Raw genomic sequence first — 15661 nt, 5'->3', positions numbered from 1 at the left:
CCATGTAAAATCACAGCTACTGGGTACTTTATCCCCTTTTCTTTAAAAACAAGAGAAGTTGCAAGCGAGAGAACTGGCTAAAAGACCAGCTGTAAGGAGCCAAGGCCCTTACAAAAGCATTCTTTGAAATGGAAAAATTTCAAACTTCAACTAAACAGAACCCCAATACTCGAATACATTGAAAATACAAACACATTCGACTTATGAAAAGTAGCTGTTTAGTTTACTTTCAGAACCCCTGCGCTCTGGTCTACAAACACACATCCGTATGCTTGACTTCTAACACCAACTAAATCCTCTGAAGTCAGCAAGATCAACAACAAGCCGGGGTTTGTAACAAGAGAATATGGGTGTACAGGGAGGTGCTGACAGCTGGCTGATGCAAAGCTTACAGCATCCACAAGCCACTGTTCCTTCCCTGGTATTTGTTTTCAGGATGACCAGACAAAAATTTTAAACAAAAATGCACACATTACCAATCTGCCAAAGCACTGGAAAGCAGAGATGCTGTCTTGTGTATTTCATAACAAAAACATTGGCTCTTTTATGTAATGACCTGTAGATTGCCTTTGAAAATCTGTGAAGCTATCAAACCGAATACTTCAAACCTTTTCTGTAACTGTACCACCTTGCAACTCACTAATATAAAGTACAAGTTATCGTAGGCAAAAATCACACATCTGTTAAACAAAACAGTACCGTCTTCTACTTGAGCTGGTTGCACAGCTCAATCACACAGGACTAAATAAGAAATACAGTAATTAAACCACCATAAAAACTAGCTTAGGAAGTCAGATCTTCGTATAGCAAAGAAGAAAATTTAAACTGCAAAACATGAAGTCAAGGTTCAACCATTTTGCATTAAACTTGGTGCAATTATGGCAGTAATATTATGACTATATGCCCAGGAAAGGAGGGGAAGAGCAGGAAAGGAAAGAATATTCTCTAGCCTGATGAAGAGTTCAAGTTTTGTAAGGTATGCTGTGTAACAGAAAAGGGTAGTTAATGTCCCTGGCTTGCCCATAAATTCCTGTCAGCTTCTAGTTTCCCAGGGATCATGGGATTTTTAAGTCTTCACTAACCAAAACCACGCAGAAAGCCATACTGTTTCTGCCATGTGCTCCTTTCCCTTCTATCACCATTTTTCTGGGAATCACAGTAATTACTGTCAAAAGTCATGTTAACATAAACCATTGTGTACTTGTAAAATGGAACCCAAACGTATTCTTAACACATTCATGAACTTGTAATAGTGAAAACACAGTAAACTACTTCTCTCAAGTCTGGCTACCTTGTACAAGCAGGTGTCAACTATCTCATTGCAAACTTTCTCAAGGTCATCAGTGACTTCAAGCCTGGATCTGACAAAGTCACATAGCTCTTCATTTCCCATAACATCCCAGATACCGTCGCAAGCCAGTATGATGAACTGATCGTCTTCTTCCGACCTCTCAATTTCATAAACTTCAGGCTCCGGTGAGACTAGCTGTTCTGTAGGACCTTTCCCATGGACACATTTGTAATCAAAGTCCCCAAGTGCCCTTGAAACAGCAAGAGAGCCATTCACACGCTGAATCATTACAGAGCCACCTGCGTTCTGTATACGCTCTTTCTCCAGTGGATTACTTGGTTTGTGATCCTGTGTGAAGAAGTGAACCTTCCTGTTCCTACAAAGTAAACCTCTCGAGTCTCCACAGTTGATGAAGTATGTGTGTTGGGGAGAAATCATGACACCCACAGCTGTTGACCCACTTCTGTCTGCACCATGTTTCTTCTCAGAGATGACTCTCATGTGTTCATCGATTTGCAGAAAACCTGTTCTGATGCCACTCTTTACACTTTCCACAGATGGTGGTCCATCTGGCCCTTTAAAATCCTGGTTGCTCGTGATGTGATCTAATAAATGCTCACAGCAGTACTTGGCAACCTGTGATCCAGCGTGCCCATCATATACAGCAAAAAACGACCATCCATCGAGTCCATTTGGCAAACCAATCACAGCCGTGTGTGCATCCTCCATTTCGACTCGCCAGCCTTGCATACTACTCAGACCGTAACGAAGCCCATTCCCTTCCCCCTGGGCATTATGCTTCTCCATCTTTGGCTTGTCTAAAAACGCTCCCATGATGACGCTCCTTCAGTTCTGAAAAATAAAAAAAGGATTATTAAGATAATTCTTAAGTACCTCTTGTTTAAATACATGATTGTACATATTAAATAATAGCCCAAATAATGTTAGGATAATAAAAATACACAGATATTAATGCTGACTTTTCTGTGTAACTCTCAAGTCAAATTTGCATTGCTTTCATCTAATTTCGACAGTAGTAGCTGAACCGCACATTTCATATTGTTGCAATTATTTTCAGCTGTTTTACTTGGAGAACTTCTATTCCACTTTCATTCACAGTTCTGACAAAAACCTCTAGTATGAGGCAGTATAAATCAGTCTGAAAGAGGACCTGTTAACTGGCACACATCTGAAAAGCCATGTTCCCAGTGAGTACTGAGCCAACGAGACAGCTGAGTGCTGCCAGCACACTGGCATTCCCTAGATCCCTACCTGCTGGCCGCAAAGTCAGCTCACAATCTGCTTTTCCAACAGTGATGGGGAAACGAAAGCAAACAGACGAGATTTCCTTTTGGAGGAGGAGGAGGCTTGGGGCTTTTTGTTTGGTTGGTGGTTTGTTTTGTTCTGTTTTTAAACAAAGTGATCTGAATGATCAAGATGATGCCAGAGTCTGCATAAAGGAAGAGGCAACAATGAATTACCAGGAGCAGGAGTTGGAAGGAGCAGCGCAGCTGTCCCTTTAGGCAGCAGCAAGCCATTAGTTTGGCTAGGCTATCTTGTGAAAGCTCATCCTTAGATTTTCAGTTAAATTACGCAGCAAGCTTCTCAGATGTCTGTGCTGCAGATTTACTTAAAACCTTAATGTATTCATGCTTCACTGAAAGACAACTTCCCCTGACAAGTCGAAGGAAATCTGTTTGGAAATAAAATCACCAGTATTGTAAATCCACGCTTCCTTATTCAAGCCAGACCAATATTCCACACACCCTGTCCTCCTCCACCTCCCATCATTGGGATGTGATGCAGCAAATATTCATGCTTAGGAGAATACGAATTATATTCACAGGCAGTGTAAACTGACTGGTTTATCTTCATGGCTTTCACACCCTAACTGTTCAACCCACCCTTCTAATCCACATCTGTTTATTTGTGCATTCATTATTAAAAAAAAAAAATCATACAAAATAGGTCACACATTTTGTATACTTGCAAATTCTGCCCAGGAAAGCATCAAAGAGCGCGCAAATCCCTGTTATACAATGCAAGGTAATGGAACAAGACTATGAGCTTTCCTATTTGAAGACAGTGGAGAAAAATTAACCGTGAGAAGAGTCTCTGAAACGGATTTTACCTGGGGCCCCAATTATGCAGCTGTACAAGCAGAAAAGTTAGACTACTAGGGGTTTCAGAAGGTTTTTACCTTGTAGATTGAATACATTTAATCAGTTTTCTAAGTGATATCATCACTTCTTGATAATGCGCTTTTATTGCAATACAGCTCCAGCTGTGACACTGTATATCCAACAAAGTCTTTCATATTGCCTCTTCCAGCCACTATCAACCTTTCTAAAACATCTGTATGTGTCAGAATAAACAACCGAGAAATGTTTTTATCTGATCTCACCACAACAGTGATTCAAATGTGAGGCGCATGGGCTGGATACACGTTCCTTGGCTCACATGCTTTGTTAACAAACACAAAAGCTGCACATCCTTCAGCTCTATGGAGAGATGTCAACAGCAGGACACCTCTGCTCTTAAGTTCTGTCTCTTCTTAAGCAAACAAAATACTGATGCTCACAGAAACTGTAACCAGCCAACAAAATACAGTGTATGCTGGTCTCGTATCCTAAGCGTAGGCTTGAGGTTAACGTTACTGCAGTTGCTAGGAAAAAAATACGACTTAAGACTCTCTTATCTTCACATGCAACTCAAGTGAAGTCAAGTGATCAAAACAATTACAGAATGACGTCATAAATCAAATTAAGAATTACTTTGTGGAATAACAGACTTCTTATTCATCCCAGAGTTTAAACTAATGCTGAATGCTTTCTTATTACTGAAGAGAACATAAAACAGAATGCAAACATTCAACTATTTCACTTCAATCTAGAGCTCAAAAAGTTCTGAACTACCTTGGCCAATACCACATTTCCATCAGGTATTTTACATTACTGTGTTTAAAACAAAACCAAAAAGCATTAAGAACAGGACACAGTTAAACTGACCACAAGCACAGCCAAATTTGCACTAAGACAGGTAGTGCACTCCAATTTGTACTGAATATTACATGCAATATTCAGACAGAGTTGTGCTTTGTAGGCTTTTTGTCCCTCTCAGCAGTTTGTTATGTAAAACACAACTGAAAATACACACAGACAGGCCACACACAGTTCTAACAACTCACACAGAAATGCTAGCATACTTCAAAAATTAACAAATCTACTCTCCATTTAAAACCAAATTGCCTTATCCCTCCACATACTGTAAACTGAGAGCTGTTGCTGTTGTAAGTTAAGCCTTGTACGTGAGATACTGGCACATGATCCTTCAAGGCTGCAAGCTACCCACCATAGAGGCAAATACAGAGAGAAGGATAACCACAATGTGGTCACACAACTTCTGCTTAGGAAACTATTTACACCCATAGCATAAAGTGGTCACCTTCCAAAAACTACCATCACAGACTGCACGTGCTCTCTTTGCAACACTTCAGCTCACCGTACTTCCACCAGAGCAACAGTATAAACCTCTATGAGAGCAGGCCAGGTTTTCAAAATCCTGTGTCTGAAGGGAAAGCATAGTTCACTTGTGGATAGGACAAACATGCCAAGACTTTAGTTTTTCCAGGATTCCAATTCTTGTTCAGAAAAAAATTAGTTTAGTATGATCAATCTGTGAATTCTTATGATCCAGAGCCTATCTGCTACTTCTTCCCCTATATCCTTACGTATTGCTAAAACCTGAAGAATTTCAAACCCCTTAGTTCTTAAAAAAATCTTCTTAGCTTTAAAAGAAGGACACACACACACACAAAGGCTGACATAAAGCTGTGCCTCCTTCCTACTAGAAATATCTCCTAGGCCTCTTTTTGAGTCCATATCTGCAAAAACATCTTTCACACATCAGTGCCTACCCAAACTCACTAGTATGCTTTTCATTCTTCCGTGAGGTGGTTTGTGCACTCTACTGATTAAGCTGGAATGACACCTTCAGTTAAGCATACAGCTCTGTATGCAGATCAGATTAAACTGTAGCTGTGCAAGCACCCGAGTTACAGCATGACTTCATTATGTAATGACACTACAGAGAGACGCCAGACTCAGGAGAGTCTGCGTGCACAATGTGCAATAAAGCAACAGATTCCAAACATGGCTTAACTCTCATATTTTTTTAGTCACCTTCCTAAACAGGAGTCTCCATCTTATAACCTTTACTCTCCATAAACAATTCTACTGCCCTTTCCCTTTGCCCTTCCCAACCCAGCCACACATTTCTGAAGCACAGTGGAAAACTTGCAGTCTCATACTGGGAGACAGGAGCAGCCCTCTGCTCTGGAAGCCTCAGCTTTCAAGATGCCACAACGATAAACGCATGTACAAAAGGATTCAGACATTCTCCCTGCTCCTATTAAAGCCAGAGTAAGAGAAAATGCACTTTAATCATGAAGTTGGAATGTGTCCAGAGGAGGCCACAAAGAAGATCTGAGGGCTGGAGCACCTCTGCTATGAGGACAGGCTGAGAGAGTTGGGTTTGTTCAGCCTGGAGAAGAGAAGGCTCTGGGGAGACCTTATAGCAGCCTTCCAGTAAAGCGGGGGGAAGGACTTTCACAGGAGCATGAAGTGATACGACGAGGGGGAATGGCTTTAAATTGGAAGGGGGGTGATTTAATTAGACATTGGGAAAAAATTCTTCACGATGAGGGTGGTAAGACACTGGAATGGGTTGCCCAGGAAAGTTGTGGATGCCCCCTCCCTAGAAGTGTTCCAAGGCCAGGCCAGAAGAGGCTTTGAGCAGCCTGGTCTAGTGGGAGGTGTTCTTACCCATGGTGGAAAGATTGGAACTGGATGGGCTTTGAGGTCCCTTCCAACCCAATAATTCTATGAAATCTCCCCTATCCTCTGTTTTTTGTTGTTTTTTTTTTCTTGGAGAAGGGCAATTCTGAACAGTCTTATAGCAGCAGTGCCTCGTAAGAAGATCAGAGATGCAACATTTTCTGCAGAAATCATAACTCCAAAACATCATCTGGCACTGCCACAATGATACGTCAAGCAAACTTCAACATTAACCCAAGATGATTCTTGGCGTGCCATCTCCATACCAGTGCCTTCAATTAGTTTCTCCTACAATAGAAGGGCTTTCTGCAAAGTTTCTGGGTTTTGGCTTCGAAGAGCAGAGGCTTCTGAACAAAACTATAAGTGAAAATGGACTCCATTGCATGAAAACAAATATGCAGGGGACATATTTACAAGTGCATCTAAACATGGCTCCTGAAACACTGATTTCGTGGAGGTCGAACTGAAGGTCAGCCTCTACAGAAAGCGCATGAAAAGCCCAAGTTGCAGTTTGCAGACAGAAAAGTGAGAATACTGTACTTGGCCTAGAAAAATCAACACAAGTAACAAGACCTCGGATAAAACACAAGAGTGCCAAAATTCAAAGGGCTGCAGTATTAGAAACAAAACTGAAATAATGAATGGAGTATGCCAAAGAGTCAGTAGCTCAACTCCTTGAAAATAGACACAACTGGAGAACAGAGCGGCAAAGAAAAGGAGGGTAATTAGTATACTGGGCCATGGACTACCACGGACAACCACTGATACACCACTGGAATGCATGAAATCTCTTTGCCCCTTCATTTGTCCCTCGAATTGCGCTATCCAGACAGCACAACTACACTGCCTTCTGATACAAACAAAAATAAATTTTACTGTTTTGCTATCTGCTTGAAGACTGAAAGAACCTAAGTCTAAAATCGCTCACAAAGGACAGTTAACGCAACTCCTTTTACCTCTGTAAAGGGACAATTTATTCTTCCAAGGAATTCAGACAAAGATTAGATCATCTTGTCCAAGGAAACCAACCACCCCCTTCTGAAACTTGTACCTTAACAACAAGCAATTTAATAATACTTTTTAAACAAAGTTAGAGTTGTATTCCTTTCCTAGAATAAGCTGCTTATATGAACCACACTGAAGTCATAGGCATTTGTTCAAACTAAGCTGAGAAATATCCCCATACTCCAATTTCCTGGAACAATTCTCCAAGTGACGCTACACACTGTGTGTTGTAATGAGCACCATAAAGAAGGATTACAATCTTTACTTGAACTACAGGACCCAGAGCAAGTCACTGAATTATACAGACTGCTACTGAATAGAAAAAGGGCATTTGATCACTTCAACTCCGATCTGATCTGTGGTACTTCCCCCCTGCCTCGCTCCAGCCTTAAGCAGGCTGGACGCAGTAACCAACCAGCATGGAATAGTGCAAATGTGGAAACACTTTCAGAAGGTAACACCAGTTGAATGAAACACTAACAGTACACACTGGATGCCCCAAGTCAATTAATGTTAACAAACAACATGTCAGAGATCATCCCAGGGATCGGAAGAATGACTAAAATAAAACAGAACACGCAGATGAGGAGACATAATTACACCACAGTCATGGGCTGAATGAAGTCATGAAAAAGCTTCTTGCCAACAAAACTATTTAAAAACTATTGGAGGCTATACGATTGAGGTCTGGCACTCACGCTTCAACAACATCAATAAAGCACTGAATATTACAGTTGGTGTTTCTGAATGTGTCCTTTCAGACACCGGAATACACGGCCAACTGGGAGACGTAAATTGTCTATGAAAAAGAAGAAATAAAATACAGAAACAGGGCTATTTTAACACACGTGGACTAACACACAATTTCCCCACCAGAATACTTGCTTCTTGGAGACGCAACCAAAGTCTGCATTCTATTTCAGTAAGACAATTGTAAATAGAAGAACATAAGAATAAACTACCCATAGGGGTAAGAAAGTTTGTAATTACATCAATAATTTCTTTGTTTATGACAGATGCAGCAGCTATGGCATGTGCCAAAGGGAACAGGAAAAGGTAGACAGCCGGAAACATTAGCTTAAAGAAAGTAAAGAGAAATATCAAAGCTGTCAGCAACCAGCCTTCATACAGGCATGAACATTCCTACAGGGACGCAAGTGAGAGGGCAAACAAACCCCGAAGGTAAACAAGTTAATGACTCTGCGTTCTAGGGAAAGTATGAATCGTTTCCACCTTTCCCCACTCATCCTCCTTCTGTCTCTCTCTCTCTGTAATTAATATGCAGCAGTGATTACAATCACAACTTCACACCACAGCAGAACACACTGAATCACTGCACTCCTGATACAGACACCTATGAGCTCTGACCCCGTGACAGCTGGTCACAGGCACTGCCATTTCACTGAGCTAGGCTGGTTTGTGAGTTGGTTTGGTTCATAAAAATAACCACTCTTCTGATTAAAATCCTTTATCCTTGGCAAGGAGCAAACAGCCTTTCTGAATGCCCCCCCGTACTAAACAGCAAAGTAGTTTATCACACTTGTTTACCTATGCCAATGTATTTTTCTTGTGCGCGTCCAACAGGGTAGGTAGAATTTAGGAGAGGATTGCTAAAGCCCACAAAGGTTTTCTGGAATGAAGAAGGTAACAATTTCTAAGTCAACACCCTCTCTCTAACAATGTTTCAGGTTTTTCTTAAAACAGCTTTTTCTGCTTCTACCCTGCAGACAACTAAACCTGTTCCAACGCTAACCTAGGAGCTGCTGTTCTTGATATGAATGTATGTTGGATTAAGTTTAAATTCTCTCCAAAGGAGATGCATGCAATCTGATTTGTGAAAAATCGAGCCCTGGACATTGAAGAAAGGTAATTAATCTTTCTAACAAATTGTTCCTGCAGAAATTTGTAAGACTGTAATGTAGTTCAGAGATTTGTTTATGGAGTTGTTTTCGTTTTGCTCTATGTTCAGTTACTGAAGAAAATTACTTCTTTCCAGAATCACTAGGACCACTGCTGAGAAGAGAAAAATCACTACATTGATTCTGAGAGGAGACACAACTTGCATACACAAGTACCAGTCACTTATTAGGATCCTGACACAACTGGCACCCTCAGAACACAATTAAGGTAATATTTCTTGGACCAGACAGAATTCTTGCTTCTTTATACATACTTCTACTATAAATTGGGGGTGGGAAAGCATGAAAAAAAAACACTAGACAGCAGTTTCAGAGTATGGGCAGCCCCATCACTTAAAGAACTGTAGACAACCAAAATGGCATTAATAAGTCCTATGAAAATCAATGAGGTAGCTCTGCATAAATTCGTATGCTGCAGTCTGAACAATATGAGAATGAAAAAGCCAAGGTCCTTGCTTGAAAGTGTTAATAAGCTGAAAACATGCCCATGCTGGTGTTTAGTTCAGCACCTTTCTGGTTATACCTCATTTTCCAAAGATTCCATACTTAAAAGTGTTGGAAGATAAACAAAAGGCACTCATTTCAGACACTGCGATTAGACAACTGCTTTGTTAACAGCACACAAACTCGTACAGACTCCAGCAAAATTAGAAGTCCCATTGAAGCAAGCACTGTAAGAACTGGAAGATCCAAGGAAGCTGCAGCCTATGTAGATAGAAATCAGGAGAAAGAAAGGCCTCGCTTAATTTTATATACCAATGAGATGCAGTAAAATTCAACTTTTCTGAACGAGCAAAGCAAACAAGTGAAAATAAGAATTCCAACCAAATTGCTCCTGTCAGAGTACACAGAGCTATGCAGCTATTCTGACAGAACTATGCGCAGCAGCATGTTTCACCTGAAAAAAACCACGGGCGTAGCGGGAAGAGAAAAAGACAACACAGAAGAATGGAGTTATAGTACGTCATAAAAGCTGAATTACAATCTTCTCCAGTACTTGTAACACCAAGACTGCTCTGTCGCTGCCATCTACCATATCAGAATATTACCCCACTTCTAGACATCATGGGCCTAAACAATTCATACTTGAGTACAAGCCACTGAAGGTCCAAGAACTGAATGGATCTGAACATATCAAATGCTTCAAGTAACAGCCAAACCCCCATGCTCTACATTTCAGTCTTTTTGATCTCTTGTTTACAGCTTGAAGCCTCAGTATCTTCATTCACTTTCAGCATGACCAATCAAGCGACACCTGCCACCAAAGGGAAAAAAAAAAAGTGTTGAAGATTCCCCAAGGAATGTTTTCTTTAGTGGAAGAACCACACTATTCCACTGCTATTTCTGTGTCAAAAAGAAAAATAACAAAACCAAAAAAGTAAATGCTTTTTGTTTGTTTTATCAAGTTCATCTAAGCCTATTTATAAATATCACAGCAGAATTGGAGCCCTGGTCCGTCCTGCCACTCAAAGAGAAAAATGAAGCCATTTGGTAAAAACCCTCTAGACTAGAATGACTTATTAGCATGACCAGAACTGTTCATGTTGTTCAAAGCCACTACAGTGAAGTCAAGCTACAATAAATTTCTCTTTGTCAGTGTTTTAGCTAAAGTGTTAAAGTAAGCTACGAAAAAAATATGTGGAAAAAGGTCCCAACGGGATTATTCGCTGAGACTGTAAAAACAAAGGAAGCATCAGCCTTCTATTTCTGATTTGCTTATGAGTAATTGATTTATCAATATGGAAGAATGAAACCATATAAAAAATAAGTTCATACCAACAGTGCTTGGGAGTGAAATAACCTATTTAGAGAAAACAGCCACTATGCACATGCCCAAGGATTAGAAGATTATGCTTGCATGAAGGTCCCAAAATTTTTTGTTTCGCCAAGCACTCAATACCACAAAATAATTCAAAGATACAGAAGCAATTTCCCAGACCCTTCATTTTACATGAAAATATTTGCGAGTTTCTAATCTCAGCGACATAACCACTGTTCTGGTGAGGATACAGGAAAAGCAGCATACAGCAGGCTTAAAACCTGCTGGCTACACATGAGAAATAAAATGGGAAGAAAATAGGAAATGTTCTGAAGTGTGCAGCTGTAACCTGCCTTTGCTTGCAAAGAAATGACATTAAAACTATGCCAGCAGCACATTAAGATCTGGAAGTCAAATCCTCAAAGCTTAGGAAAAGCCAGAGTTTGTTCATTTGTACACACACAGAGCCTTTATTTACAAAGCTATTTTGCTCTCACATCCCCAGCATTCCTATCTCATTAGAAGAACAAGGATCGACAATGACTGCTGCAAGAAAGCAGGTCCTCTCCCCAAGACTACATAAAAAGAGAAAAAATGAAACTAATTGGAAAAGCCCTACTGTTTTAGCTTTTTATGCAGACAATAACTTGCAAGACAGAAGGCTCTCCTCCAAGGGACACACTGATAACCAAGTTTTGTCACTATCAGTGCAGAGCTGACAGATTTGCCTATGACGAACGACACAGCAAGGTGCTCTCCAAGTCCAAACTTGAGCTCACTGCAGCTCTAAACATTCTGGTCACCAAATGAGACATTATTGAATTCACTGGTTCTTCAAAATACAAGCAGTGCTAATGTCAATGCTTGCCAGGTCTTGAACACCTCATCTCTTCACGAAACGTTCTACAATTTAATACTACCCACTTACCTGCCCACATTGTTCCACATTCTGCACTCCTTTGCAGAGGTTGCGTTTTATTTAACTTAGCTGGAGCTCCAGCTGGAGAATTCCCCAAACTCCAAACACCAAGAGCTTGGGCACAGTTTACAAAGTTGTCATGGCTACTGCCTCTCCGGGTATTTTGTAAGTAAAAAAAAAACCCAACAGAATTTTATACACAAATAGCTATGATACATGGCCAAGAAGAACACGGATCACCAATTCAAATTCCAGATCAGAAGTGCAGTTGGCAGTTAAAATTAACTGTATGCACAGACACAGAAAATCCTTCCAGTTACAGCTGAGACCCAACCATGAAAGTAAGTTTCATCCTCTAGGTCACAGCCCCGCAAGGCGTTTAAGCATGAAAGCAACATCATACATCTGGGTAGTCCCACATAATTCAGTCGCATGTGGCCTATCAGCATGTATTTTTTTCCTATATGTGTAAACTGCATTTCTCTACATTTCAATACTGAAACTGGGCTACCCCGTTGTGTTTTGTTCTATGTTATTCTTAGATACTCTTTTGCTACTGCTATGAAGTTTACATCCTTCCCAGTTACTTCATTGCAACTATCTGTAGACAAAGTAAGTTCTTACTCTGTCGTTTTAGTCACATGTAAACATCTTTTAGCAGAACTGTTAAAAAAAAACTGAGCAACTGTTTCATATATTTATAAACACACACTCTTGTAGACTTCAGTAGCAAGTTGAAATATCCATCAACTTCACAAGCACGGTGAAAACAAAAAAAAAATATGAACCCCCCAAAACCCAAAACTTTGTTCAGTTTATACACAAACAGAAATTAATTAAAAAAAATTAGAGACTTGACAGACATAACTTAGTGTGTGGTTTAACACAGAACAGAGTTTAGCGAATAGAAACACATAAAACCAGACCTTACAGCAGACAGAAATACAGAAAAACCAACCTTACAGCATTGGTTTAACACCAGTAACACTGAGCCAGATACTACCTCTGTCCAGGAATAAAAATCAGTCTACTTACTCCTATGCTATCCCACTTGCTTTCTCTTCCTGCCTCGATTACAATTCTTTATTCTCAGCATTCTTCCCAGTCTTAAAATCTTAGCATTTTACTCCAGCAATATTAATCTTAGCAAATCTCAAACTGTTCCTTCGCAGACAGATAGCAACAAGAACATAAAGAAGCTACAAGGAGATAACGACATCTCCACTGGGATCCACACAACATTGTGGCTCTCACACAATGTTTTTATGCAATCAAACAATGTTTTTATGCAATCTACATAAAATGCCACAGAAATGACATTCTATGAACGTTCCCTGGATCTTCTAAATATCCTAAGAACACTGGCATTTTTTCAGGGGTTATGCATTGTTTACATAGACTTTATACTTTGCCATTCTTTGAATGAAGAGCGTTGTAGTTAAGCATGTTTAAATTTTACAGGAGATTATTTCTTATCCTAGCATTCTTAACTGCAATTTGGATCATACGACTGGAACTACAGAGATCAGTAAGAATTCAGCAAGAAAATTAGTATCCAAAACCCACTTCATTTTCAAAAGAATAAATGAGACTGCAGTCCCTGGTGACACACCAGTGTTTAAAAAAAAAAAAATAAATGATGCAAAAGTGAGGTACGATTTATGAGAAAAGAGAAGCAAAAACTACAAAGGGGCACGCTCAATAGTAGGAATAAATGTTGTTTGGCTGAGGTATAGCTAAGTTGCTATTGTCTTGACTTCAAATACTGTCACTGTTCTAGTCCTTAAAATGTGCTGCAGGTCTGCAGAAACAATGTGAATGCAATTACATCACAGTAGTTGCCATTCCCAAACTTGCTTATTTAATAGCACAATCGGCATTATTCAGTCACTTAGTTCCAATGCAATCTTGCTTAGCCAGTTACCTACAAAATACCGAACATGTAAAAATTAAGTCAATACTAACATCAATATTTCAGTAAGAACTAGGTTATTGTTAAATTACTTATATTTAGGTCATCTTCTGAAAGCAGCTGCTTTATATTCCCTAGCTCCGCTAAAACTGAAAAGTGCAGTAAGATCTCTTATTGACAGCGGCATTCAAAAACATGGCAGTTACATAAGTTTGCAAATTATACCGTGCCAGAGTTAACTATCTAAGCATTTTAAGGACAGTTCTTAAAATGCTACCTCAGCAAGAATGACTCAAATTCACTGCACAAGCTGCACTTCAGATAGGAAGCAACTAGCTCGATTTTATAGAAAAAAAATTCTTTCTTGTATTCTGCTTTAATTCAGATGGCGCTAAGTCAGTTCTGCTTGTTTAGACCTGCAAGCTTCACCAGTCACTGGCATTTCCATCTTCCCTCCTCTGTTTCAACAAAAGTATCCCAAGCTCACCTGCAAACAGGTAAGAAAATACTAGGGAAAACAGGTATAGTTGTACCTCAAGAGGAGATTTACTAGACAATCACCAACCAAAGGGCTAAATCTATGAACCAGACTGGGCCTTGTCTGTATATACGTAAGACATGCCTACGCCAGAGAGGCTGAGAGTACAGACTAACTCTCTCCAGCACAAGCTGCATTTATTAACAGGCTTTATCAGAGATCTATCTTTGAAGAAAACATTAATAACTGCCGCGATGCATCAGCAAGTCTTCTACTCTTCGCCAGTCCCATACACAAAAGGGAAACCTAGAAGGCCTGGGAGGGAAAGCTTTAAGAGCATCCCTACCCCTGTGAAAAATGCTGTTTCAACTACAAAATTTATCTTCCTTCAACATCTTTCGTTTGAGTGCTACTTTGGCCGGAGAGGTAACATGCAAAACTTCCTTGCCCCATGTTTTTTTCCTCATCGCCTGACTCTGCTGTTATTCATAGAAAAAAAACTACGAATAGTAACAGAAAGGAAGCGATCAAAGAAATGCGGGTAGGACTTGCACAATTCTTGGGCACTTGGCAATGCACACAGGGGCCTGAGAAAGAGCAGCCCTCTTGCTTTAGTTTCACTAGTCCTTCACCAGTCCTGCTTCTGCCACCTAACCACTCAACCGTGGCTGTATAGGCTCAGGGAAGTGCTTCACGGGCTCATAGCTGGAAAGTTACTTCCTAGAATCACACGAGTTAGAATTTCTACTTGAGAAAAGGATTCTACTTACTCGGATGTTAAATATCACAACCTAAGGAAAACATATCACCTACCTTCCAACCTACTGCTCTCAGGACCTAAAGCTGCCTTCTGCTCAAAGAATTGAAGATAAATTCCTTTGTATGACATAAAAGACCTTAAACCCTAAGGTTAGCACGCAAGACATCAGAATGACCAGGAAGAAAGGTACAAGTCCAAAAAAAAAAACCAGTTCCCCACAAGTCCTACTGTAAACTTGAAAATTAGTTCTGCAACAACAAAATTCTGCCTTACACATGGCAACACAGAAATATTTTAATCGTACTGAATAAACACAAATGCATAATGAACAGATGCCTACAAAATCAATTCTGCTGAAACCATTAGCCCACAGCCAGTTTTAAAGCTGTTATCATATCTACTGCAACACAAGCAAATGTAATGAAAAGGTAAGATGCCTGCTCAGAACCTCTGGCATTTAACACACAACCCCAATTATCCAGCACAACACTGGGCAACTTTTTTATCGAGGAGATAACGTTTTCTTCTCTCCACTTCTGACACACACGCTATGACAGATCACAGACCATCAGCACAACCTTTGCTCATGACGTTGTTTTCAAAGGCAGCAAAATCTCAAACTTTAAACGCCTGAAAGGCGTTGGCAAGGGAAAACCACCCACTGCGTGATAATGTCACTATGTCGATGCTCTGACCCTCGCTAGGGTGGGGTGCTTTATAAATAGATGCGCAGTTGCATTTTTTTTTTTTCTCTCCCTGGTGCTGTGCCCCAAGCGTTTGGGT

At 40.2% G+C, this 15661-nt stretch overlaps 1 protein-coding gene across 5 annotated transcripts in view; it reads right to left on the bottom strand.

Annotated features, from left to right (window-relative positions):
• Positions 1-15661, bottom strand: part of PPM1A (protein phosphatase, Mg2+/Mn2+ dependent 1A) — a 31022-nt gene that overhangs the window by 13404 nt on the left and 1957 nt on the right. For all 5 annotated transcript variants that reach the window (XM_069856892.1, XM_069856894.1, XM_069856891.1 and 2 more), the window contains exon 2: positions 1292-2143. In XM_069856892.1, coding sequence (XP_069712993.1) covers positions 1292-2125 — 834 coding nt within the window. In that variant the 5' untranslated portion in view covers positions 2126-2143. The remainder of the gene's footprint in view (positions 1-1291; positions 2144-15661) is intronic.

Source organism: Phaenicophaeus curvirostris, chromosome 5, assembly GCF_032191515.1.
Source record: "Phaenicophaeus curvirostris isolate KB17595 chromosome 5, BPBGC_Pcur_1.0, whole genome shotgun sequence".
Classification (NCBI taxonomy): domain Eukaryota; kingdom Metazoa; phylum Chordata; class Aves; order Cuculiformes; family Cuculidae; genus Phaenicophaeus; species Phaenicophaeus curvirostris.
This window is presented reverse-complemented; position numbering and strand designations above follow the sequence as displayed.